Raw genomic sequence first — 27,867 nt, forward strand, 5'->3', positions numbered from 1 at the left:
TGGATTCTTTTGAGCTTTAACTCAGTATGCCTGAGAACCAATCAGTATTCCTCAAATAGAGGACAGGCTGTCCCTCCAACAGCCCCAGGCAGCATAAGCTGCCCTGGGAACACAGCATGAGGGAGGGATGGAGGGCGGGATGGATAAATGGATGAGAGTTTACCTGAAATGAGGATGACAGGAAGGTCATCACCCTCTCTCACTTCCTCTCTCTTTTTTCCTCTTATTCAGTCTAACCTCGATCCAGGCATTTTCCTTGCTGTCTATTTGTAGTATCTATTATTTTGTGTTTATTATTTGCAATATCAAACAGTCTTTTTGTTGTTCAAAGTCATTGATAAGAATTCATTTATTGTATGACATTGTGGCAAGTCTTCTGTTTTTTAAACTACAGAAAACAAAAGATTAGTTTTAGGATCTCTCAGTTCAGCCGTGTTTATTAAATCACAAGAGAAAAAATATTAATTCATCCACATAAGTCATATGTCACATGTTAACACAGCATTGTCGTACCTAATATTTGGAGCCGTAGTTTGCGACATAATGTTACTGACCTATTAAGCCTTACTGCTCATTAACCCAAGCATGATTGATTCATTAGTTCAGTTGTTTTTTTTCTTTTCTGTTGAAGTAACTGAATGTTTACACATCGTTATTCATTTAGTGGTTTCTTTTTCTTCAAGAAACAATACATGAGAGCGCGGTAAATGACCTGAACTTGGGAGGGGCTGCTGAAGCAAAGAAAAGAAATGCACCTGAAACTAAAGTCAGGAATGTAAACTTGTAAACTGGGACTTCATCTAGATGGGATGAACTTCCTAACGCACAGAGATTTACTAACTTGAGTAATTCATAAACTGAATTTTTGCAGGTGTTTAGTACAAACAAAAAGTGAAGCTGATTTCTTCCTAGATATCTTAATCCCAGAGCTGACATTATGTAGGCTACATGCTGGGCTGAAAAAGATCTTTGTCACACTTGAATAAAGGCCTATGGTTCCTCCTCGTGTATTACAAAAAAGGAAGTCAGTGTGAAAATGGATATGGGCTAGAATACTGTGAGGAAACTTTAGATGTTCTTAGGCAAAAGAGCAATTATGAACAAATGATGTGAACATCTTGATATTTTAGCTGTGATATTGTCCTGAGGAATACAATATTACAGGTCGGTGTTAAGGATCCTGTGTTGCAACTTCCCAAAAATCGGCCTCCATAAAATGACATTACAACACAGAAGGGTTGGGTTGTTTCTGCCTCTGGCTTCTCACCAAGCGGTGATCTCCAGTGGTTAAAAATGAATCCATTGACCAGATAACAAAAACTGCAGATCCTTGAATGGCCACTTCAGTTTAAAAGCAAGTCAATGCTAATTCACGCCCATGTTAAAATGCACAACTTTAGAACAGAAATAAACATGTTTACAGCCTGATGCTGGAAATGTTTTTTCTCTTCACTCCAAAACAGTAGCCCACAAAGCAACTTCTGACATCACAACAGCTACGCTCATCTTTATATAAAGTTGGCTTTACACTGTAAGGAACCTAGAGGTGAATTAATGACAGCTGCATTCAAATCAGCGACAATATTATGCATGAAAGCTGCTTGGTAGGATACATATATTCAATCTCTGATTTCCCTAGGGCGTCTCAAAGTTAGGTGCTTGCTCTTTTGGTGTCACGGTTCCGGGTCCGTTGGACCCAGTATTTTGAGTTTATGATGTTTTGGTTTAATTTTGCATCATGGATTGTTTTCTTGTTCTCTTGTTGTGGTCGTGATGATTATTATTAGAGTTTCATATTTCTGTTATCCATGTTTTAGGAATTGTGGTTTCATGTATAGTTCAGTTCCATGTGTCATTTTCTGTCTCTCTGTGTTGAGTCTGTGTCTCTGAGTTGTAATTCATGTTTCCTGTTTTATTGTGAAAGTCTTTGTCTTATGTTAGTGTGTGCGGCTTTGTTCCCCCTGTCTCGTTAGCCCTGATCTCTCCCAGCTGTGTCTCCCTCCTGTTGCCGATTCCCCCGTTACTACCCTGTGTATATAAGCCCTGTGTTTTCCCATGCTCGGTGTTGCGTCGTACCCTTAGATCCTGCCTGTGTGGTCCAGTTAGTCTGTTCATGTCTGGTTTCTGTTTTATTGGTGCCAGCAATAAAGCTGTGGTTTTGAGTTTCAAGTTAGTGTTTGAGTTCTGCACTTGGATCCACATTCTCCACCTGCCCGCACACAGAGCCCTGACATTTGGTGGGCATAGGTCTCCTGCAGGGAGGGTGAATGACCAGAGTAAAAACATGAAATGGTAAACCCCAACATTTTATTGCAGTTTAGCTAACATTTTTAAAACACACATTATGTGAAAAATGGAAAACTTTTTTCAGACAGACATTTTATTTTCTCTGTTTCTACAAATCTGAAGGCCACTGCTTCTTCTGCAGAAAATAACAGTATTTCTTTACAATATAAAACACTTTCATGAGCAGTAGTGTACAAAACACTGTAGTTTTACTGTGAATGTAATGGTTTATAGGAGCACTTTGCAGTTTTCCAACCTCACTTTTTATGGTTACACAAATAAGCAGCCACCTATCTGGTGAAGTGAGTCATATTAAAATGAGACATTGCTTTGTTGAAAGAAGTATAAGTGAAAATGGTGCAGATGATGTTGAAGGAAATGCTGCTTTTAATCAAGTAATATTAGAGTTTAAGGTAGTCATCATCATCTATTCAGTATAACATACAGTGTACCCTAGACAATATAATAGTGGTTATATTAGTGATGTTATGCACATGCTAAAATAAAAATATATAGAAAAAATTCACACTGATTTCAGTTAGTGCGTAATTGCATTTTTTCATAATTTATCGTGTTATATCTGTATGATGGTGATAACAATAATAATAATGAATTATTATGTTAATCAATAACAGTTCATTTTTCTTTCACGTCAGGTTCTTATGCTCACTGCTAGGTGTTAACATGTCATCCCAGCACCTTAACCAACTCATGTTTAAATAATAATCACATTTCTTTACATTTTTGTCAAGCATAATGTCTAAAACAAGAACATAAGAACATGTTGACAAGAAATTAACCATAACTATGTGCATACTGGAGAAATGCTGTGAATCAAAAGAAGAAACTTAGAATAATGCATTTAAAATTCTCATCACTGAAGGATTTGAGTTAGAGTAGAGTTCAAGTATTTTCTGCAAAATAAGTGATCAAAGCTGTTGACTTTTTGTAATAAATAAAGAAATAAACTTGATAAATACAACCTGTAAGGATGAAATGTAATTATTTGTAAATTGCACAATGGAAGGGACATAGCAGAAGAAGCTATAGAACCACTGCCCTACTATGATGAAGGCCATTGTTCAGACATCTGTTGGAAGTTTCACAGCATTATGGAAATATGTTTTTCAGTCTGGTACTTTCTCCAGGTATTCATCCACAGTTTAATTACACTGCACCTAATACAGGAAATGGCACAGTTTGGCACAAAGTAAGACACAAAGGCATACTTTAATGAACAATATAGAAGAGAGAGGCATACTTTTCCACACCCAAAATGTAGTTCTTTCTGATGTGGAAGTTAGATGAAAAGTTGTTGTAATCATTGACACCACTTTTACTTTACTAACAGAATAAACTCAAATGTTAAGTACATCCATACGCGAAAATAAAAGAAGTTCCTAAATAGGTTCTGGGATGCTTTTTAAGAAGGTTGCCACGTGGCAGGATTTGTTTCTAGAAAGACTTTGGTTGCAGTTGAGCAGAATTGAAAGTGAAGATGGTCTTTAGCAACAGTTGCCAAGTTTTAGCTTTATACTGACAAAGGGTTGGAAAACTGCCACGGTGGCTCGTGTAACAACTGCTTCCATACATCGTGGAAAACTGCTTGTTAAATTCACAAAGAGCAGTAAATGTCAAAGCCACAGAAGCAGCACAGGTCAGCTGAGCAACGCCTATAAACGGAGAAGAATCTACAGGAGCTCACAAATGTAATGATTACTTGAATGATTCCTGAGTAATTTCCTGTTTGCAGCCCTGCACTGGAACTCAGGGTTCCCCTGACTACTAAATGTCTCTTTAACCTCATGAGACATAATCTGATGAAATGTTATACTGTGACAAAATATGGTTTCACGGTCACCATCACGGCATGAAGTTAGCCTAGGTTGAGAAAGCCTCAACAGGTTTGAGGACACACAGAAAAAAATTTCCCTTCATGTTTTGAGTGCTTTGAGAAATGAATGTTAATGTGGTGGGTTTTTTTATTATGTGCGTGCTTTTTGCAAGGAAATTATACACCTCAATTTGGTGTTTGTTACACAAGCTGCGAAGATCTAGATGTCTCGACAAAATGCCTTTTGCCAGAGTCATGGCTCATGTTTTACTATTCAATGCCAACTATTCCCTACAGAGAGTTACAGTTTCCTTACTGATAACCAGCACTGTTCACAGTACGCTGAACATAATACCAGAGCCATTTGTGATTTCAAAGACTTCAGCCAAGTGAAACTTGCACTATGAAAAAGTCCATGGCAACCAATGTTTCTGGGAGGAGCGCCGTGCAAAGCTGCAGAGGTGCAGCTCCCATATGGAAAAGATATATATAAATCTTATAAAGTTTGTATCTGTCTTGTGTGAAACTTGTATGAAAAGCATAAAGGGTGAAAACAGATATAAGATCCCTTGAATAATTATATAATGAAACTTGTATGTTTTGGATACTTACTAAAAAAATATATGAAAGTAATGAGAAAGTGGCCACTTTCATGAGTAAATCATATAAGTTTTTACTATTTCTTTTCCATATGGGCTGTCTCATGTAAAGGCACGTTGTAGAGTGTTTAATTAATCTGAGCTCTCTTCTCTGTGTGTTCTTCTGCGATACTGGTGATTAAAAATATGTGAACACCATAATATTGAACTGCAGCAATGAATTTCTTCTAACTCACTGTAATTGTGGGTTTAACATCAAATATAGCTTCCCTCATTGTTAAAGTCAGTCTGCATACTGATGACGTTCAGCTTTACATTTCAGGTAATTGCATCTCTGCTGGAAACAAAAATCTTTAACAGAAATAAGAGATGTTCTAATAATGAGTAATTTTCCAATCATTGGTATTTGGTAGAAAGAAGGAATGATGTGTATTAACAAATGAGAGGTAATCATTTTGGCTTCCAGTTTGAGTGAATATGGTACTGAGTAAAGGTGTTTTGCATTGATAACCAACAGCATGAATATCAGTTTTGTTAAAGAACTTTAATTCAGTTTTATTAGAACTAGATTCACTATTGACATGGAATAAATAGAATACAACATGTTGTCACTGAGAAGATATTTCTTGCATAATTATTACCATAGAATTACACACGAACTAATTATTTAATCTCAAATGCTAATTGATGCTGGAAACCACCTATCTGCAGTAGGCTCATTTTTACACACATGCTGCACAAAATTAAAATTTAATTCTCATAATCATAAATAGCACAAAGAGAATTTAAAGCAAACAGGCAGATCAGGAAAAGATTCACAGAGCGGTGTCTTCATTAGCACTTCATCACCAACATGCCTCCTGCCTGGGTTTAAACTTTAAAAAAGAGAAGAGGTCTCTCCCATGTTCACAAGCAGCTGCTACAGCAGGTAGCTACACCTGTGTGGTTACGCAGATTTTTCCACCACATGCCCTTTCTGATATATTTTGAGCAGAACACACAGAAAGAACTGCTGTTACACTTGTTTTTTCATTCAACACATGAAAATCATTTAACAAAACCATTTCTCATTTTCTTGCTCCATGACTGATTCCTGGTTGACATTTGTTCCTTTAGGAGCACGACTTTCTTCCTGTGGTGTATTAGCGTATGATGAATATGTTGTGTAATATCTTCTGTGGAAGCAAAACATCAAGACACATCAACATTGTATTCAGTTTGCGGTATTTTTAGTTTTTTTTGTTTCTTTATTGTAAGTCACTCATGTGCACATATAGGTACACATGTCAGTGTGGCCAACACAGAATTACAAACTGTGTTTCATCGTTGTGCAAAGAAAAATGACAAAACAAAACATAGCAGAAATTTGCAGATACTAGCTAAAATCATTTGCCATATTTTTAAAACTTAAATTTAAAAAAGCACAAAGGAATTACAGAGTCTCTATCTTCACCAAATGGGGGTTTTTTTTCTGTTTATTCAAGCACAAAGCTACATGTCAGATATAATACATTCACTTACCATGTGCTTTTCTTTTCTTTAAATCACTGCGGAGGAGAAGAGTGAAGTGATTTAGAAAATAATACCATAATGCTATTAAAGTGTGATTTTAATAATTTCCCTTAAGGGTGCTAAGTAGTGTTGATCTGTATTAAGTCTGTGCATAATAGCACCGTTCTAGCATAAAGGGACAACTGGCTTTTCTTTTATGAGGTATTCTTTTATGAATAGCTTTTTGGTCACTGAAGTTATTTATCAGCTCATTGTGGATGTATTTGATGTGTTTATAAATACTGCAGTTTTACGTGAATTTATGCATGTGGGCACTGACCCCTGATAAAAATGTTGAACTTACCTGTGGAAGCCAGGGTTGAATTCACACACGCCACACTGAAGAAGACAAAAGCTTTGACAGTCACATTATACTCAGTTCCTGGTTTTAGACCATAGACGTTCCTTTCAGTCTGGTGTCCGAATATGGGCGCTGTAATCGGTGCAGACTGCGGAGAGTTTTTCTCTCGAAGCTCCAAAATATAACTGGTCGCTCCAGCGTGCTTTTCCCATTTTACTAGAATTGATGATGCATTTGAGGCACTTGCTGACAAGATTTTGCACCCTGGAATAAATGGAAGCACATGCAGTAAGCTTTGTTATTAAAGGTTGTACAGGAGCAAATAATGCAGCTACACACACAAAAAAAGTTTGTTATTATTTGAATCCATCTGTAGTGCTTTTTTTTTCACAATCATGCCTTTGTATTTAAAAAATGGATAGATTATTTAAATGACATTTTTTTCATTTTCTTACCTTCTGCACCTTCATGTGTCTGCAAATAAAAACAATAGAACATTATTTTTCTTTGGTTATTGATAAATATTGATCATTTGATAAATTTCAACAAGTTTAAAAGTTGTATTTACCTGAGTTAGAGTTATCAAAGCTAAAGAAAAGCCTATGGCTCCCAACAACCCCATCTTTAACAATGAGAGCGGGATTAAAATTAGTTTACTATATAAGGGAGTCAAATACAAAACGTTTGCTGGATTCTTTTAAGCTTTGGTCCACTCAACCTGAGAACCAATCAGTATTCCCTAAATGGGGGCAGGCTGCCCCTCCAGCAGCCCCAGGCAACCAGAGATGCCCTGAATCAACAAAAAGAGGGATGGAGGGAAGTTTTCTCTGTTTTCAATGTAAAACGTGGCAGCAGTTTTTCAGCAGGAATAATGTCTGGTGTTTGGGAACTATTTTTGTAATTTGAGACTTTGAAAACTTTTTTCAATGCATTATATAAAGCCAGTGTATCTTTCCCGGTATTACTGAGCTTGACCTAATAAAAAACCTCAAGGTTTGACATTTGAAACAGGTGGCAACTGGCAGAGCTGAAAAATGAAGCCAATGTGGGAGTGACACAAACTCTAGTTGTCTAGTTGAGGCTGGTTGCAAAAAAGGAAAGACCACAAACTCCTACATCACAAGGACATTCTGATTAATGTCTTTTATACTCTGAAGTTAAAAAACAATCCCTATATTTACAGCTACTGTATGTTATGTATGATTGTCCATTTATGTTTGACTCTCTGGAGATAGGGGAGTATGAAAACCAAAAGATGTTACAGGCCAAATTTCTGATTTTAGAGACCTCTGTTTATGGGAGAGCTGGAGGCAGTGGCACAGAGCTCTGGGACCTCTTCATAAATTGCTTTCTCTGCAACTTGGTTATCCGATTTACTGGTTCACTTACAGTGTCAGAACTTTATAAATGTATTGATAAATATATCTATAACTTGTAACATTTTAGTCCAGTCTAACATATTACCTGCATGTAAGTCCAGACTTCAAACATGTCACCCAACGTGATCAGATTTGATTAAATTTCAAATGTAACACAAAGATGAAGATGATGCTGTTTGCCTTACCAAATATAACATTCTCATCAGAGAGCCAAGTGTTCACTGATGTGTAATCAGTTTGAAGAAAATACAGTTGATCTTGAAGAAGGGAAAGTTTCAGAAACAACAAAACAGCTTCTAACAGAATTAACCCTTTAAAGCCAAATGTATCGTTGATACATGACGTTATGAGTGTTTGAGACTTCTACATCATCAGTTTAATGTATTGAAATTCACTTAAACAAGCTTTCTTGCCCATTCTCATGCTTGGTTTGAATGTCAGCAGGACAGGCTGAATATAGTAACTGCTGCCATGTGACTGTTAAACAGATCTAACTAACAAAGCATTATCAGCATCCTGATTTACAGATCACATATCTACATCCAAAACAAAACACTATATGATGATGATGCTGGGAGTTCTTTATTACCAGGAATTTCCATCACTTTGAGACAATGACACGTACTGAAAGCAGTTCATTACATTCTAACAATATAAAACAGAGAACTGTTGTTTTAAAAGGGAAAAAAATCGTGTATTTAAAGATGAATATATCAGTTCGTGTTCCTTGATTGTCAGGAGGACAATGAGCTACACATTTATTGTGCTTCAGTCATCTCTATGACAAATTTCTTGAACTGAAGAAGAAAAATCCATCATATGTAGTTTGAATTAGCTATTCAAGCATGGTAAATGTTTTACTATCAACTATCAATTGCAATTTTTAACAGTTTAAAAAAAAAATCTTTTTCCTATTAAATCCAGTAATTTGTGGTTAAAATTAATTTAGAATTTCCCCAATTTAACATAACTTTAGTTACTTTAACTTTAATGTGTGATTTTCACAGATCACAGATTTGAATCTTAAATGTTGGAGCAGACTGTGGGTTTGCTTTCCTATGCCACATAAAAATCATCAAACATTATACCAACATGTTTCATGGCTAAACATTTGTGGTTGTTTCTCTATATATTTATGAGGCTGGGATCATTCCGGTGAGGATGGGGGTGATGGATGAGGAAGAGGAGGATGAACATGTTTTCTGTCGAGGAAAAAGATCAAAACCCATGAAAACTGAATACTGACCTGCAATATTTGTGCTCATTGGTTTAATGTGCTCAAATCTGATGACAACAATGTCAAGTGTCGCTGTGTTTTTTGTAGCCAGAAGATAGACATTAATATACACAAGACGGTAGAGACAAAAGATGGTCAATTATTTTAACTGTCATTAAAAATGTTATCATAGATTCAAGACATAGACCGTTCCACAGTTTAGCACCATAAAAACAGAAAGTGAACTCTGATACTTGTATGTGGCATTTATGGTACTTTTTTTTAAAAAAAAAGGAGTGGTGCTGACAAAGTTTCAGATGGAAGACTTTTGAATCTTATCTTAATAATTTTCATCTTTTTATATTTCATACCTTTTGTGTAGTTTTTTTTCTGCATGATACATGTGTAAAATTACAGAAAAGGTTCTGGGAACTCAAACATAACATCAAAACATCAAACTTAATTCAGAGAAAATGTCCTTTTTTATTTTTTATTTTTACCCATATGTTGATCTATAACAGTTAGACTTTAGTGTAGTATAAATGTCTGTGGGTATCAGGGATCTTTATCACCAGGAAAAGCTAAAAATTCCTCCTTCAAATTTTCCAAAGCTGTCCAGTGCACCAGATTGAAGTCTTTACTGATTCGAGCCCTCGGGCTATATTTTTGACACCACTGCTATAGCTTATATGCGCTCTCTTTAGCCAGCTGCTTACCATTTGTTGCTAAACATGCTAGTCCACGCTTCTCTTCCCTCTGTAAATAACTGATGGAGAAGAGATTGAAGCATATTTAGAAAAAAAATGCATGCATTTTTTTTTTTTTTTACAATCTAATGCAATCCAAAATAACATTTTTTGAATCCAAATTCAAAAAAATCTAGAAAGATGGCAAACTTACCTGTGCCAATGTTGTCTCCTAAACAGGTGACTAAAAGAGCAGAAACAGAAAAGTCTAAATCTGAGGTACTTTTTTTTCTAATCACAGTTACTGATTCATGTTTATATAAAACTTTACCCTGACGAAACATGGAAGTAATGAGAAAAATGTGTGAAAGCGATCACTATAATAATATAATCAATGGAAAATAAAATACACACAAAGTCTAATTTTATACAATTTCACTTTGAATTACCCGAGTACAGTCTCTCCGGGCAGAATTGGACTTTGCTGCCCTCTTGTGTGAGTGGAGCGACCACTACATGATAGACGTCCCCGCACTGGACGCTGCCGAAGTCACAGCTGTTGTCTCCAGGAGCTGCGGTGCAGTTGTAGTTGCTGTTGCTCCCCACCATCTCTGCGATGGAGCTGTGGTTGCTCCCAGTGCTGCGCCAGTAAACCCGCAGAGAGTTACTGGACGTGCTGTATAATTTGACACCAGACTGACAGCAGGGACCTGCGACAAAGACATGTTAATGAAGTGATGCATGTCTTCTGACTAGAATACTACTTTGCAATTAAAGGGTGAAGAAAAACAGATTACTATGACTGTAACAGCTTTGGTTTTGCTCTTTTATCGGTAGGCATCTCTTCTGTTTGTATACACTTATCTTGATACTTTTAAAAAATTTCCACAATTCCTCGTAAGTTTTTACTTCAATACATAAAATAAAGGCCTTTAAGTCATAAATTAGTTTTTTTACGTGACTTACTACGCTCCTTTGCACCTCCATATTTTTAGTCTTATACTCTGTTTTAGTAATTTTCCATGATTCACATGATCCTCAGTTCATCCTCTCTCTAAAAGAGTTGTTTTAACTTTTCTCCTTTGATGGCAACCCTCTTTTTAAGCCAGCCGTCTTTGGATTGGCTGTCCTTGGTAAACAGAAGGTTTGATCAGCAGGTGGCTGGGGGTTGTGACCAAAGCCATTAGAGGAGTCTGATGCCTTATCCTTTGGGTCATTGCATGATATGCACGTAAATTGCCATGATTATTTAAAACTATGTACATATTTCAAACGAGTAACCAAAGTAAAACCACAATAGATGTGTGCATGTTTTAATAAACTTGTCAGAGCTCTCTGACAGATCATTTTAGCCTTTAAATTTGTCCACACCTCTTCTGTTTTATGTTTTCTTTTATCTTTCACTGACCACTCTTTGTTACTTATTGTCACGGTTTATTAGAAGACATCACTCACTTGATGAGAAACCCTGATAGGTGCAGTTGGACCTGCGTCCGTTATGGCTGATTGCCTCCATGGTGACAGTGTAGTTGGTGCTGCAGGTGATGCATCCCATGAGGCAGTGGGAGTCCTGGGTATGGCAGCGGGCATGACCGCGTGATGATGTCAGAGTGGCGATGAACAAGCGTGCCCCTTTGGCGTGAGACCACGACACGTTGGTGATTGCCTGGGTCACCTGATCCACCGTCAGATTCACTGGGCAACACGGTTCTGCGATAGAAGATGAGGTGTGGGAAATAGTTATAACATATCAATTAATGTACAGTTCAGTATATTTTTATATTGCAGCTAGGCAAAAGTGTCTAAATATAATTCTTGTAAACTAGAAAAATTGATGTAAAGATGGGCAAAGTGTTTAATTGAACATAAACTCTTTTAGGTCCCGTATAATTACCTGGAATAAAGTCACATATGAAGTTATGCAAAGTTGTAAAGTTAAGCAAGAAAGGTCAGGAAGCAGCACTGACCGTTCGTGAGCGACAGCATTCGACTGCTCACCTGTTTCTAGAAACTCAGAGTAGCTGGGTAAACTCGGACCAGCTGTGCTGGTTGCTTCGACGCTTACTTCATAGGTGGAGCCACAGGAAAGGTCAGTGATGTCACAGCTGCTTTTATTGGTGCTACAGATGTGTTTGTCATCATCTCCATTTGCGCTTACAGTGTAATTAGCAGCCCTGTTATTTGCTGTCCAGCTGACTGTGACGCAGGAGGAGTTCTTTGGATTGAGCATCACATTGTTTGGCATGCAGGGAGCTTCGAGAATGGAGAGAAAGCTGAGTTAATGGTGTCCACGTTGTTTAAGGACCCCTCAAAATTATGAGGAGACATCTTTTTTTTAGATATTGTGGACTTTTTCTCCTTGGATATGTTTTTATACCCTTATTTATATACACAAGTTTTCTACCTGTGTCTTTGGTGTGAGCTTTACAAGCAAGGTTGCAACCGCTCACATCATTGCAGGGAATCACCACCACACTGTAGGCAGTGTCACAGCTGAGGCCAGAGAGGACGCACACCGGTGCGGTGTCATTACAGAGGATGACCTCTGAACTGTGTGCAGCCCGGGTCTCGTACAGCACTGCCCCCCGTGAGGGCATCCATCTGATGTCCAGAGTGTCAGTGCTCACCGCTGACACTGACACATCCTCTGGGCAACACACCACTAAAAGAAGTTTATGAATGATCAGAGAGTGAAGAAAATGCATCTCATCGTGACTAAAAAGTATAATTTTCTGCTGCTACTTACAAGTGGTGTAGTTGAGAACTTGTCCTTGAGGACTGCTGCCAGCGTGGTTGAAGGCCAGCACAGACAGGAGGTATGTTTGCCCACACGGGCAGTGAAAGGTACAGTTGTTGCTGGTGGTGTTGCAGGTTTCCACACTGCTGCCAGCTGTCTCGATAAGGGCCATGTAGCTGTCAGCATGAGCCACGGTTTTCCACGTTAGAGTGCAGTTGCCTTCTGAAGACTCCACTAGTGCCAAAGACTCAGGTGGGCAGGGGACTGCAGCACAAGACGGCAGGGAATTTAGTCACAGTCACACACTCATAGAGTCAGGTAGGGGTTCGGTGTAGAACACAAAAAACTTGTGTGTCATATTTTATAGCATGTTTTGCATTGTAGTTATTAAAAGTTTGAAGATTTTTAATGAATAAATTGTTTTCTTTAAGATATATAAACAGTGTGATATAAAAAAAATGTTGAAATTGTTTTATCTGCTTATGAGTTTTAAAATGTTGTGGTTTTAAAGGGTCAGAGTTCAGTATTGCTACCATTGGTCCATAGTTACCCTTAGTGGTCATTAATTTTACAGGATACATTCAACTTTTGTAATGTGGAATTAAATTTGGGTGTTTTTCATGTCATATGGAATATAAATCTTAATTTAAATCAATGCATTAGAAACAATACAAGTTTCTGCATTCGGCTTCATACCCGGAAGGTAATTCCAGTATTTTTAAAAAACATTATGTGGATGACACATTCATATCTCTTCTACTCACAGGTGATGAAGACTGCAGGGCTAGATGGATAGCTGGGCCCAGCCTCATTTGAGGCAGTGACTTGGATGGTGTGTACCTCTCCACACCCCACTACTGAGAGGGTGCAGGAGCTGGATGTGGTCTTACACATTAAGTTTAGGTCACTCATCACATTGTACTCAATGGGTCCATAGACCTCCTGGTCTGGCTCCCAAGACACCAACAGTCCAGCCACACTGCCATTCATCACCACAGACACATTGACAGACGCTGGGGTCCGAGGTCCTGTTAGATGACAAAAAATAAAAACAAAACCAGCGAAGGACTAAACTGGAGTAGACACGGGAACCAGTGTGATATAACTGCATTTGGTTATTTTTGAATGCATGCTTTTATTTGTTGTAATTAAGTGGAAAATTTTGCTTTTTTACTTCATTATATTTTTCAAATGTCTACTAAAACAGGAAGTTTTCAAGGTTCTAAGTTTAGAAAGCAAGTATTTCATACTTGTTGTGCTCCTCTATTTTAAGCAGCATGTTCATTAACCCTTATGGATAATTTGCCACAGTAAGACTCCTCAGAATTATAATACTGTGTGTGTTTTGGTGGCTTTACTGCTTTGCAGCATTGACCCTAGATCATGGTTAAGCATTCTTCATGCTGTCCAGGGCTCTTACTGAATAACACTCTGTATGCTAGAGTAAACACAAAGTGTACAGTCACAAACAGACAACTGTCTCAGTGCCTGCTTACGTGTAGCCTGTTTAATGTTCGAGCTGTCTCCCTTTCGACCTTCAAGATCCCAAGCAAAACAAGTTATGACGTAGAGTGAGCCAGCATCCAAGCCGGAGAAGGTCAAACTGGTGTTGGAGGTGTTGTACACGCCCATGCTTATGTTTGAATCAAGCTTGCATATGGACACGGTGTATTGGACGGCATGAGCAACTGGATCCCAGGATAGAACGATGCTGCTGTTGCTCGTAGAGGAGGACGCAAGCTGAGGAGGAGCCAAAACTGTGAAAGACAAGATTAGACTGTTTTATATGTAGTAACTGGTGTGGGGGATGAATACTGTAGCACATTACTGAAAGTCCAAAAGTTTAATCCAAGACTATGTGAAGGAAGTCAGTGTAACGTCAACTTAATAGTGGGTGCAACATTTAGAGCTCTTGCCAGTTGTTACATATTCAGACTGTGCGCTTATGTTATTTTCTTTGATCATTTTAGGTGAAGCAGAGCTTCAGAGTTTGATTGTGTTCACGTTCAAGAATCAGTTTGAAAGTTGCTTAGTATTAAAGCGTGAAAGATTCAAGTAATTGTATGTTATCGATGAAAACTGTACTAATACTAATATATTAAGCAAGTAATCAGTATTATTAATAGATAAACTCTGTATTACTTTGGTAATAGTCACATAACTTTGTCTTCATTTCTGTTTCAAGTTAATCAAGTTTGCATAAATGAAAAAGTTTAGAGGACATTTCTCTGAATTATTAAAAAATGATTGTCACAAAGTGACTGGATTAGTTGAACAGGTGCAATCTTAAGAAATTTTTAAACAAGACCTGTTGACTGGTGCAAGATCAGTAAACTCATTGCACCGCTGAGAGGCTACAGCTGCAAGTTCATGTTTCATGTTCGTGAGAATCGAATGTTGCCCCCCGTAAAGATGAGATTAGAGCTGGTAACCCTTTACTCAGGAAGAGTTCAGCTCTTTATGTTTGACATAGAGGGGTCAGGTATGGTTACCACCGATGCCAGAGAGGCCCGTAGGGTTGAAGATGAGTGTGTATACTGTACCTTTCACTTGTACAATTGAATATAGTGGTTGTGCTGTTTAGACAATAAAACAGATCAAGTGACCTCTGCAGGGCATGGGGTGTGAGACCCATTTCACACGAGTAATTTGAAAATCCCACCTGTCTTTCCAGTTACAGGAATTGAGGGCTGGCTGCGGCCTGCGGTGTTCACAGCCATGATGCTGAGCGAGTACTCAGTGTACGGCACAAGGGACTCAATCTCAGCTGGAGAGGAGGATGCTGCAACCTCTCTGAAGAAGCCATTGCTGTTCTCGACACGTATGATGTAATGAGACACCCCGTTTCTCAAGTTAAACTCCACTGTCAAGGTTGTGCTATCCAGTGACTTCACTGTCAGAATGGGCTCCATCATATCAGGGGCTGAAAGAGGCACAAACAATTCACAACAGGGATGGTATCAAGTCCACTCTTAAGTTAATTTTTACTGTATGTGTCTGCGTGCTGAACTTTAGATTTAAGTGGTTTAATTAAGAATCAGAATCAGAAAGGGTTTTATTGCCAAATATTGAGCAGATTTACAACATTAGGAAATTGCTGTGGTGCTTCAGTGTAAACATACTGTCATAAATTACGCTTAAATAGACATGAAAAAAATAAAAATAAGAATAAGAATTAAAAGTGCTACGTAGAAAGATATATACATGAGTGCAGGTGGTGATCAGTGCCAAAGTGGTTTTTTAATTAAAAAAGCAACCAAAACTACCCCATACTTTATCGTCTGTGAATCTCCCCTGGTACATTTACTGAACATAACTATAAATCACATGTTTATTACTAGTGATGTCTCAAGTGATACTAGTGATGCTAGCCTGAAAAATGGCAGTAATACTAGCAGTAAAACTGCCAACAGATCTAGATAGCTATATTTGCATTGCAAAATTACTTATTTTTATGGTTCCGGCATAGCTTTTTGCCGTACATAATTTTATTTAGATCAGTGATCAGTGTGCCTAAACATGGCAGCTTTACAAACATTCTAACACAGAGGTGGGCAATCTCAGTCCACGAGGGCCGGTGTGCCTGCAGGTTTTAGATGTGTCCTCGAACCAACACAGCTGATTTAAATGGCTAAATTAGCTCCTCAACATGTGCTGAAGTTCTCCAGAGGCCTGGTAACGAACTAATCATGTGATTCGGGTGTGTTGACCCAAGGTGAGATCTAAAACCTGCAGGGACACCGGCCCTCGTGGACTGAGATTGCCCACCCCTGTTCTAACCCATTGAGCTTCACAGGCTATTCTTTGAAATTTACTACTCAAATAACATTAATTGGGAAACTGTAAGTTCAAAATTAACAACATTGAACTCTATGGAGAACGGACACTTAAAGACACTGTGTAATAAAAGTCTAATAATAGGTATTACCAGTCGAGCAGGAAGTTTTAAAAACTTAAGAAACACTGGAAAGTTTACTTCCTAAATGACATCCTTTTCATAATGAATCAGTTCTATTTTTTCCATTCAAATTACAAGCTACAATCTTAACACTCTTATGCGATGCAACAGAAATGAAGCTTGCTACAAATACTGTAGGATTTCATTGTGGTATACATTGGGTTCATCAGCTGCTGTAGCGTGTTCTCCAAACTTTAAAAAGGTACTGGTTGCATTTCTATGCAACAGCTACACAGCCTGGACCCTCTAGAAATGAACAACTTATTAGGACAAAGTCATGTTCAATAAAATTAATTTAAAAACGTTTTGTTTTAGAAATAAATAGTGAAGGACAACACAAGACTGTATACTTCATATCTTAAACAGCATGAGCATGGACTGAAGTGCATGAAGTCTCACCTGTTGATGATTCAACTGATGCAGTGCTGAGTTTTTGGGAACCACTCATTGCTTCAACTACGAAGTTATACATGACGTTTGGAGGCAGCGAGGTAACAGAGCTCATCACTGTGTTTGGACCAAATGATGCAAAAGCGACAAGTTCGCTCTGTGATTTTACAGTGATCTGGTATGAAGTGGCTCCAGAGTACCTGGTCCATCTGAGAGTCACAGTCTTTGATGTTGCAGAGAACACAGACACTTTAAAATCTAATGAAGGTAGAGCAAAAATCATTATAAGACACATCTGGCACCCTGAGAAAAAGATTCTTTCAGACAAGTCAAGTTTTTTTTCTTGTTCTGTGATAAACCGCCAACAGTTGAATATAGTAAAAGACAACATACAGTACCTGATTGGGCTGCAGCCTGCAAATTAAGATAAAATATATGTATTAAGTGTTCTGATCAATTTCCTATAACAGTTATCTCCTCACTATTTATTACAATACCTGTGAGCACATGCCCAGTAATACAAAAATCTCCAGCCACTTCATAGCACCAGTTTTTCTGGTTTGTGTCTTCTCTCCTTCTCTTGATAGCTTCTCTTTGATTCTTAAAAACACTTCTCTCTAGTGGTTTGATCTTTTCTTAAACATCTATCAGCTGAAATACCTGCAGCAAGCCCCTCCCACTGGGGGGGTTAAATGTCTTTTTATAATGAAGCAGGGAGATGGGGCCGGTGTAGGTTGAATGCCATGGAAAAAACCTACCTTTGAAAGCATCATGTTCTGTACTCAAGGATATATCCACTAAATGTGACATGGACATAATTACTGTCTGGAGGCCTCAGAGCCACCTCTTTGACAGTAACATAGATAGATAGATAGATAGATAGATAGATAGATAGATAGATAGATAGATAGATAGATAGATAGATAGATAGATAGATAGATAGATAGATAGATGTCTTGTGCGCTTCATCACTAAAAAACTACAGCTCACTGTCGCACACTTGGTGACGCGAATGACGTCAGAGTTTGTCTTCGTGAATTTCTCGAAGGGAAGCGGCGCAGTGGGGGAAAAAACAAGATGGCAACGGGCTCAGATCACGGGCTGAAAAGAATAGTTTGGAAAAGTAAGTTTACTCCAACAGGAGAGTATTTCCTGCTCTTGAAAAATAGCACAACGGCGTTTGTTTAGCACGTGAACTGTGAGCTGTTTTAGCTAACCTCTTCCTGCGCATCTTTAGCTTTTGGAATAACAGCGAACATTTTCATTCAGCTGTTCCCTTTGAGCGGAAAATTACAAATTTACGAAACGCAGTAGAACCGATAGAGGAAAAAGCCGCAGACGCAACTTGACCTAACACTTGGCCCGGTCAGAACATAACGACTTTTTTAGGCTACTTGTTTGTAGCAGTAGCCATGGGTGAGGTCACTGTACGTCTGCAACCGCACCTCGTTTATGCAGCGGGATTGCTACAAGTCTGGCGTATTATTTGTATCCTTATCCTGATGTCTTGCCTTCCTCTTGTTGGCTGTGGTTAGGTTATGTCACCAAGAAGGCTGGTTTGTGTTGCCGTTAAAATGAGGGTCAAACAAGCAGCTAAGACTAATGCAGCCCAGTAGAACAGCGGTAATGAAGTTTTGTTGCTGCTGACATGTGTTAGAACTCTGTCAGACTGGTGACCTGTACCCCACCTTTCGCCCTGTGACAGCTGGGATAGATGTATGGATGATTCAAGTTTACGCACTACAGGCTACAAAATGACCATAAGGTCGCTGAACAGTTGTCCCTAAATTAATGAGAGTGCTATCACTCAGGTTTGCACAATAGCAGGCTAATAATCAAGTAACAGAGTTAGACAGAAATAGCCTTTGTTCTTAATACTCCACTCATGAAAGCTGACATAACCTTGGCAGTACGTAAATACTTTAGTTGGTTCAAAGGTCATTCCTTCTTAAATAATCAATTTTTTTTAAACTGCCGAAACCCCCCCAACTAAGTTTAAGTTTACTACTTAAGATAAAATATGTAAAACTCCAGGACCTCACTGTTATCTCACAAAAAAAAAAAAAAAGTGACGGGATCTGAGTTTTTCTGGCACTTTTTTTTTGAGGAGCTGTTTTAAAATTCCATTATCTAGAAAACTACTAGTACCACACCCTTTCACGCTCACGTGGTATGACCCAAACACACATGAAAAATCAATTGTACCAAGACTCTGAAATATTACGAAACACAACTGCATAACTTTTATACATTAGGCTATAAACGTTCTAATATGTTTTAATTTTATGCATAAGTAGCGAGATAATGGATATTTGCAGTTCTGATTACATCACTTTCTGTTTTGCACACTTGAACTAAGAGGGTAGCTTAAACAGTGACATCATGAACGATAATTTGTTTTCAGATTATTGTTGTGTTTACATGTTGTCATGTTATGTGCTCCTTACAGGAATACAGGACACAATTATTACAGACTGCAGAAACTCTGAAGTATGGAAGGTAAGAAACCCACCATGTGCTCAGTACAGAGTCCCAGGATTGTACTTGGATAAATGGACAAGCTCCGAGTTACAGATTCAGCTTTGATATGATTGATTCTCACTCATACGCTTTGTCTCGATATGTGGTGCTGCATAGCATGGGAGTATATTACTGTTTAACGCATAATTAAAGGAGCATTTTCACGTTGTCTTCTTCACAGATATTGATTCTGGATCCTTTCACCACCAAGCTCCTCTCGTCATGCTGCAAAATGTCCGACCTGATGTCAGAGAAGATAACAAGTAGGTGGAATGATGTCCTTTTATTTATTTTTACATCACGAAGCTATTTGATCAAAGATAATTTGTGCGTGTATGTCTTTAGCTACTTTTGACTACTAGTATTCTGTTTCTAGTTGTGGAGGACCTGTTCAAAAGCAGAGAGCCTGTTCTCGAAATGAAGTCCATTTACTTTATGACACCTACTGCTAAGGTTTGCTGTTAAAACTTTTTCATTTTCATTTCTTTAACATATCACTGCCAAACTCTGTGAGTTCTTAAATCTATTTTTTTTCATAGTGTGTGGATGCCTTTATAAAGGATTTCAAGCCCAAACCCAAATACAAAGCTGCGTACGTCTATTTCACTGACTGTAGGTAACTCCTGTGTTGGTGCTTAAATCTGCTTCATCAGCCAAATAGCAGATATACCTTTTACGATCAAAGTGGGCACTGAAAGCTTTTTTGATCTGCAGACTGCCCTGATGACCTGTTCAACAAAATGAGGCAAGCCTGTGGAAAACACATAAGGGTCTGCAAGGAAATAAACATCTCTTTCATGCCTCAGGAAGCACAAGTAAGTGTTTAAAATTTAGCCAAGTGTTCTTTTTTTTTAGTTTATTTTGTAATAGTCCATTTCCTCTTTTTGTCAAAATTCCCCTCAGTTGACAGGCACGCACGCAGGCTGTGCACTTGCCTGTTGTTGAAGGAAGGGAATTTGCCTTGTGTAGGGTGTTTCTTGAAGTCCTAAAGAGAGTAAATCCTGTAGCTTCACATTTTTCCTTGCTATAGCATTTCAGCGGCTTCGTTGTCAACCTTTCCCGTTTATAATTCACTGTGTGTTCTCAATGGGTTTTGGCTGCAGGTGGGATAGTTGCAGAAACAGAAAACTACTGTTGTATACGCGTTACTGGCATTGTCTTGCTGCAGTGAGCGAAAGAAAACACTGGTGAATTCAGCTTTTGCAGATATGAGTTGTTACTTTCACCAGGTGTTGTAGGTTCACAAAGGCTTAAAACGGGGTTTGTTTGTTTATTAGCCGCTTGCTTCCTGTTTGGCAGGCAACATGCTGCCATCGTATCATGTGTAATTCATCGTATGTTGATGTGAATTAGATGTTGTCATTGAAGTAAAAGGTGGTATATGTGCATATATTCTGAAAATGGGTCACTTTAGCCTGTTACTAGGCAGATGTTAGGAAACACAATGGTGTCATAATTTCTGATATAGATGAGAACCTTTACGATATATCTGTGTACCAGGTTTGATTGCTCATCTGCTGATTATCTAGGAGATGTGATCAGACAAAGAAACACACAAGCAGGTGCTTAATGTATTATAGCCTCGAGTTCGGGAAACAATGAGAAATTAAAAATGATCCTTGTGCTCAATTTGTATCTTCTGGAACTTTAATGATGACGGCTGTGGTTTACACTGTGGTGTTAAATACTTTGAAGGTTTTCACCTGCGATAATCCCGGGGCTTTCCGAAGCATCTACAGCCCCAAGAGTCAGGACAAAACGAAGACACTGGAGACACTGGCAGGCCAGCTCGTTACGCTCTGTGCCACATTAGACGAGTACCCAGGGATCCGATACAAGAAGTAAGTCAGACAACATGTAGTGTCTTAGGTAACAATACACCCGAGCCCCCAAGCAGAGTGAAACTTTTTAGGAGAAAAAGTCAGAATAGGTTCCGTATTAATGGCAGGAATAATGCTGGGCTTGAAAACAAAGCGTTGGTATCACTTGTTTCTTTGAACAGACTGGTTTTAGAATGTGTTTGTTCCGAGTGAATATAGTAGACATATATCTTATAACGTTCACTGTTCAAAGAAATAGCTATGTGTAGAAAGAATCACATGGTAGTTGAGCAAGTGAGGTCACTCGCTCACAGCAGCGCTGATCCTATTCAGCCTGATGAAAGTAAGAGTGTAAAGAGCAGAGTGCAGCTGTTATTTACAGAAAATACAGTTTTGTGTTTTATAACTACTGGATTAACCTTGACCTCAATGTTCACTTGACTGACGGAAACAACATTTATATCATAACTAGAGACGGCAACATGGAGAATGCCAAACTCCTTGCAGAGCTGGTGGACCGGAAGCTGGACACACACTACCAGCTGGATGACAGTGGCAAGAAAAAGGTGAGAGGCCTGCCGAACAAAGGATGGTTTCAGGATAAACAAGGTCGTAGCCCTGGGAGTAAATGGGAATTTTAAAATACTGTATTGTTTATCACATGAAAGAATAAAATAATCCCTCCTTTGCCTCAAGCACATTAAACAGTTCCCTTTACTATAAATTTGAAAAGGCAAAAGTTTGGACAGCTTGCTCCGTGGAAGTGAATTATCCCCGTTTTTATATATAATTTAATAATATATAACTTTTTTTTCCCCCTACATCACCAGGAGAAGACCCAAGCCCAGTTGCTGATAGTCGACAGAGGCTTTGATCCTGTGACCCCCATCCTGCACGAGCTGACCTACCAGGCCATGGCCTACGATCTCATTGATATAGAAAACGATACCTATAAGTAATGCAGTCTACTTCCTGTATTTTATATAGAGAGATAGATATAGAGATATATGTGTACAATCTGCTTACTGCTTCATACTCTTGTGCTCATGAGAAACTAGATACTGCTATTCTGGGTCATTTTGTGTCCAGGTACAAGGCTAGAGACGGCTTAGAGAAGCAGGCCCTGCTGAATGAGGATGACATGCTCTGGGTGAAGCTGAGGCACCAGCACATCGCAGAGGTTTCAGCGTAAGTGTGCGAAACCAGAAGTATGGCAATATCTTCTTCTTGTTGTCAGAACACTCATCTTAACATTTTTGTTTTCCCTACAACAGGCAAATTCCCAAGATGGTGAAGGAGATATCTGCTAGCAAGAAACAGCCAGATGGGAAGGTACAGTGCAGTGGTTTCTGCTTGTGTGATCGTTTCATTTTGAAAAGCATATCTTGAGCAAACATTTAATGTGTTCATATATATTAATATATATGTATGTTTTTTGTTTCCCCAGATCACAATTAGCAATTTGGCTCAAATGATGAAGAAGATGCCTGCGTTCCGTAAACAGATGACAGAGGTATGCAGTAAAACTTATGTAGGGATAACTGAACTTACTTCGAAGTTATGTGTTCATCTGAAATGTGAGATTAAAGCAGAATTTTCTCCAGGATCTTGTTGTTGGTTTTAAGACAGATACAACTCTTACAACAATTATTATTATTGTAAGGGCTACACAATCCTTATATTGTGGTCGGGTGTGGCGCCTCTGCAGCCTGTTATTACATAGGGTTGACCTGATGTTTTTAACAGTTTTCTGCCTGGATTCTAGAAAACGATTCATCTGCAGCTGGCTGAGGACTGCATGAAACATTTCGCAAACAATGTGGAGAAACTCTGCAAAGCTGAACAGGTCTGTTTATGCTCTGTTATCAAGATCTAGCAGTCACACTCTTCCTGACCTGCAGAGTACCGTTACTGTATGCGGCCAAGTGTGACCTTCTAATCAAAGCTTTAGGGAAGTGTGTCATGTGTACTATGTGTAATATGCTGTATGTTTCTGTGCAGGACCTTGCAGTAGGCGCCGATGTGGATGGGTTAAAGGTGAAAGATCCCATGAGGACTCTGCTGCCTGTGCTGCTGAACCCATACAGTAAACATGACAAGATCAGAGCTGTGCTGCTCTACATCTTCAGCCTGAACGGTACATCAGCCTTCTCGTGAATAAAGTAGTGCTGTCAGCATTAATCTCATTAAAATGACGTTAACGCCATAACTGCATTAACACAGCAAATCTCCATTAGCGAGCTAACGCAGATCTCCCCACACAAGGCCTGCACAGCGGTAGCGCGGTTAGCTCGTTAACGCATTAGCACCGTGCAGCCCCTCACACGGGGCGATCCGCGTTAACTCGCTAACCGAGATTTGCAGCGTTAATGCGGTTATGGCGTTAACGTCATTTTAACGAGATTAACGCTGACAGCAACTTTTTTTGACTAAAAATTAGAGGTGCTAATTTGTCCATCTGTCTTTTTTGCTTTTTGGTTGTTTGGTGTTTGTAAACAGGGACAACCGAGGAAAACTTAAACAAACTTATTGAGCATGTAAAGATCGAGGGAGAACCGGAGTATATCCAGAACTGGAAAGAGCTGGGCGTGCCCATCATCATAACGGTAGGTTGAGAAAAGGAAAACGTTTCAGTGTTTTGATTTATCCATTTTTTTAAGTTTTCATTGATGTACTTTTATTTCCAGCCCAGTTTCTTCTCTCGTAAACCCAACCGACGAGAGCGTTCCCAAGAGGAGAGATACAGCCTTTCCAGATGGATCCCCACCATAAAAGATGTGATGGAGGTCAGTGACATCATCATGTGGTATCCTAGCTTGTCTTTGCACCCATTGTCTCTGCATTAGTAAGCATCCATAAACTGTACCTTTGCAATTCACCGATTCTGCTAGCTGCTAATGATTGCTAAGTGATGGATTTTATTAATCTATCTAAAACTAAATTCAATGAAACTAAAGTAGAAACTTGCGGGCTTTGTTGTAGCTCACTTGAGTCCATATTATGCTTCAGACAGTGAAAGTAAAACTGCTCTACAGACACCAACACACAGACGGGGTGTAGAGGTTTCAGTTCAGTTGGTGGAATGAACTTTTTCGACACCTGTCAATCAAAGCTTTGAGCCTCTGCAAGTACAAATGTTTGAGTTATAAATAAAAAGTTACCCTGGCGCACAGTTGTTATAAAGGATGAATTTATCCATTGCCAAAAGCAGTTTTTATTTCAGGCTGTAAACATTTGTTCATTTCATTGCTGATTTGGGGCATTTGAACATGTGTGAACTGACTCTGTTGTGTACCCAGCCTTGAGCGGTCATTAGAGTAGTTGATGCCAAACTGAACATGTAACTGTATCTGTTTCATTGTGCTACCCCAGTCCTCATCTAAGGGGCATTCATGAGCACAACTATGGAAGCAGAACAAAAGGAGGTTATCAGATTCGGGTCATCTGATAAGCTGTGTCACACAAGTTTGTGTTGTTCTGTACCGTTTTCTGCATCCTAGCAAGTGTAAACCACAACAAGGCACTAGTTGTTGCCTTGTTGTTTTTCTTCAGAGGATGGTCCTTCTGTTTCTGTCTCAGTCCCTCAGAACTAGTGTTTTTATTGTCTTATAAGTATGTTGGGTGAAAATCTTTGTCCTTTGTTTGTGTGAAATTCGCTGTGCTGCCAGTTTTTGGTTTTCTTTTCTAAATGTACCTTTTCACTGTGCTTTGTTTTCACTTTGGTAAGTCATGTGACCTGTCAACCACAAATCATGAAAAGAAAATATATACTTGCTCTTAAAACTCAGCTGCCGAAGCCGTTTCTCTGAAATGGGTGTGGAACTGAGAGGTGGAAATACCCCCATTAGCAGTTTTCCCCCAAACTCTTCTCTTCACTCAGTCTCAGTTCTGTAAATCCATGTTGTTAATCAGATGGAGTGTATCCAATGAAGAGGAGGCTCTTAATAGCAAACAAAACTGAGAGGAGCCTTTTAGTAATCATCTTACAGGTTACTGTGAAAATAAGTTTATATTAGATTAGAATCTAACTCCATGTTATAGGATCTGTAACATGAGCTCGTTTCTTCTCATCTTCACTTGCATTTCCTGTTATTACATGGAAAAAAAAAAGAAGAAAAACATCAGTGGTCTTCACCTGAGCACCTGGTTTCCTGTCAAATGCGGTTAAAATGTTTCCTCTTGCAGCAGAAGACAAATTGATTTGATGTGTAGGAGCTGAATATCTGCTGCAGATAACTTAAAGCTCGTCTGCTAGTCTCAAGTATTTCTAAGCATAAAGGTGCATGATGCAAAAAAACAGTGAGACTTTGAGTTTGAGGAAAGCAAATTGTTTGTCAAGCAGTAGCCCGTGTTTTGACATCTACTAATGCATGATGTAGTTACGTTATTATCACACCTTCCCTTGGCACCAAAATTACTCATCATGTGTTCTTCTGTTAATTAGCTCTGTTAATGGCACGACTTCTGCTTTTAAGTTGTGACGTCACCCACAAAATAAATCGTTTTACAGAGTGACTGAAACTTGTGTTCCAAATATAAAGAAAACTGAAGTATGCGCATGATGGTCAAAGAGATACACGTTGCGTAACATTTAGAAGATGACCACTGGACCATGTGCATATAAATTTAATGTAGGTAGGACCCCTCAGCGAGTGAAGGTTACTGCACTTTAAAATTGTTACTGGCTTGCAAAACAGATTTGCTCCCCATGTCACATGATCTCTAAAACATGCGTTACTTCCAGGATGTCGTGGAGAACAAACTGGACACCAAAGAGTGGCCGCACCAGTCCGAGTGTCCTGCTGCCTGGAATGGCTCCGGGGCTGTGAGGTGGGTTTTTGTGAGTGACCAGGCTGGAACTGGGCTGCTGTTTTGGTTTCTTTCTAACTGAAGAATATACAGTTTAACAACCCTACAGTTTTGTGTTGTTGTGTCACTTAGTTATGCTTATACAGTCAGTCTGTGTGATTTATCTCTCCACATCCACTTTCTGTTTCTTAGAGGGTTGATTGAGGTGAATGAGGTCGATTTTCCAGTTTCAACAGTAAGAAGCAGCGTCTGCTTTTTCTTCTTTAAGGCTCTGTCAGTTAATATTTCCGATGCCCCTCCTTCTTCTCCACAGCGCACGGCAGAAGCACAGAGCCAGCACTCAGGATGACCGCCGGACTGGCTCACGTCTCATCATCTTTGTTATAGGAGGGATCAGCTTCTCTGAGATGCGCTGCGCCTACGAGGTCACCAAGGCAATGAAAACCTGCGAGGTCATCATTGGTAAGACTCAGTGCAAGGAAACAGCTGGACAATGCTTCGTACCAAACAGGCGCGCAGAAAGTCAGAATGCTGGGAAATATTAGCTTGCAGCACATGAACTAAGGAGAGCTATGATTGTGACGATTATCGGGAAGGTTCCACTGAGTTTTAAGATTACACTTATTATACGTTATTTCCTGCTGTTTTACACCCCCTACTGGAGCAGAGCGGAATTATGACAGGACTTTTCTTTTGTTTGTTTGTTTGTTTTTTAATGCAATTTATTTATCTTTATCCTATACAGGGTCTTCCCACATTTTGACCCCCACCGTTCTCCTGGATGACATCAAGGCCCTGAGCAAAGGACCCATGGAAAGCTTCACACTAGAGGTCGAGACCAAAGCTTGAGAAGTTCGGCCCCCACCCCGCTTGTTTCTCTACATCCCTTATCACTCAGCACAGCACACTTATCTTAACTTCCTCAGTGGAATTGTGAAGGGAATTTCCTTACAGTCATTTAAATAGCTTTTCAATCCAAGCCCATGTTTATAGTGCAAGGTATGAGACGCAGATTTTCCACATGAAGACCTAAGAACATGGTGCGATTATGACATTGTGATTTGAACATTTGGATAGTATTTAAATACTAACTGATCTCATCCTACTCTAACCCGTCTGTTTGTTTGTCTTAAAAATTATGATAATGTTACAAGTTGAAAGGCTTCTAAGAGAAACCTTGAGAAACAGAAAAGTGGTGCAAAGTCGCACATCACTGATGTATATATGTATGTAAGCACTGAGTCCCTGCTATGCCATTTTGACTTTTTCACCTCTGTTCATAAACACTTTAATGACTTTTGAAGACTATTTTTAACATTGAGTATTTCGTTTTCCTTGAACAGCTGACTAATAAATGGATGAAGTGGTTCAAGTCTTAAGAGTTCATTTTGCCTCATTTGTAGACTGCGCATGGAGCTAAAACATCAGAATAGCCAGTAAATGTCCACAAGAGAAAACCAACACAAATTTCCTAAATTCCTGGCTAAGCCGGGTAAACAGCATTAACAGGTCTTTGCATCAGGGTGACATGTAAACACTCACAGCAAAGTCCTGCTTCACTGATCCTACATACGCAACCACTCACGTATGGAACTGTATGGTGGATGAAAATCTGACGGTGCTTTTCTGAATTCGTAACTCCATCGGTTTTGACAAGATCTCAAACGGCACTGGCTTAAATGCAAACCCAAACCATCACAGAGCCTCCACCCTGTTTTACAGATGGCTGTAGACACTCACTGCTGTACCTCTCTCCTGACCACCTCTGTACATACCAATTC

The 27,867-nt window shown here is 39.0% G+C and overlaps 2 protein-coding genes and 1 long non-coding RNA gene across 4 annotated transcripts; 1 reads left to right on the forward strand and 2 right to left on the reverse strand.

The window, feature by feature from the left end:
• Positions 1–5,308: 5,308 nt before the first annotated feature.
• On the reverse strand, positions 5,309–7,879 carry LOC309692961. The gene is made up of 5 exons (XR_014272537.1): positions 7,140–7,879; positions 7,027–7,045; positions 6,575–6,835; positions 6,241–6,266; positions 5,309–5,894 (listed from the first exon to the last, which is right to left on the reverse strand). It is a non-coding gene; the product is annotated as an uncharacterized lncRNA (long non-coding RNA).
• Positions 7,880–8,513: 634 nt separating this feature from the next.
• LOC309692090 (fibronectin type III domain-containing protein 7-like) lies at positions 8,514–17,863 on the reverse strand. 2 transcript variants are annotated; one of them, XM_082510275.1, is made up of 14 exons: positions 17,696–17,863; positions 17,336–17,351; positions 16,947–17,195; positions 15,252–15,512; positions 14,086–14,346; positions 13,354–13,617; positions 12,599–12,853; positions 12,257–12,514; positions 11,851–12,105; positions 11,308–11,562; positions 10,302–10,562; positions 10,067–10,096; positions 9,883–9,932; positions 8,514–9,152 (listed from the first exon to the last, which is right to left on the reverse strand). In XM_082510275.1, exons 1-13 carry the CDS (start codon positions 17,708–17,710, stop codon positions 9,901–9,903), a joined length of 2,412 nt encoding a protein of 803 aa, XP_082366401.1. In that variant the 5' UTR covers positions 17,711–17,863; the 3' UTR covers positions 8,514–9,152; positions 9,883–9,900. The 2 variants fall into 2 exon arrangements, with proteins under 2 accessions (XP_082366401.1, XP_082366400.1); XM_082510274.1 differs by having other exon boundaries at positions 17,435–17,863.
• Positions 17,864–17,951: 88 nt separating this feature from the next.
• On the forward strand, positions 17,952–27,458 carry stxbp3 (syntaxin binding protein 3). Its single transcript, XM_082510278.1, has 19 exons — positions 17,952–18,060; positions 19,387–19,436; positions 19,639–19,720; positions 19,834–19,910; positions 19,997–20,069; positions 20,172–20,272; positions 21,153–21,298; positions 21,750–21,843; positions 22,108–22,232; positions 22,367–22,465; positions 22,552–22,609; positions 22,725–22,790; positions 23,043–23,123; positions 23,279–23,414; positions 23,777–23,883; positions 23,965–24,063; positions 26,022–26,107; positions 26,400–26,548; positions 26,832–27,458. The coding sequence occupies exons 1-19, from the start codon at positions 18,015–18,017 to the stop codon at positions 26,933–26,935; spliced, it is 1,779 nt and encodes a 592-aa protein (XP_082366404.1). The 5' UTR covers positions 17,952–18,014; the 3' UTR covers positions 26,936–27,458.
• The last annotated feature ends 409 nt before the right edge of the window (positions 27,459–27,867 follow it).

This window comes from Aulonocara stuartgranti (assembly GCF_965226115.1).
Source record: "Aulonocara stuartgranti genome assembly, chromosome: 17".
Lineage (NCBI taxonomy): Eukaryota > Metazoa > Chordata > Actinopteri > Cichliformes > Cichlidae > Aulonocara > Aulonocara stuartgranti.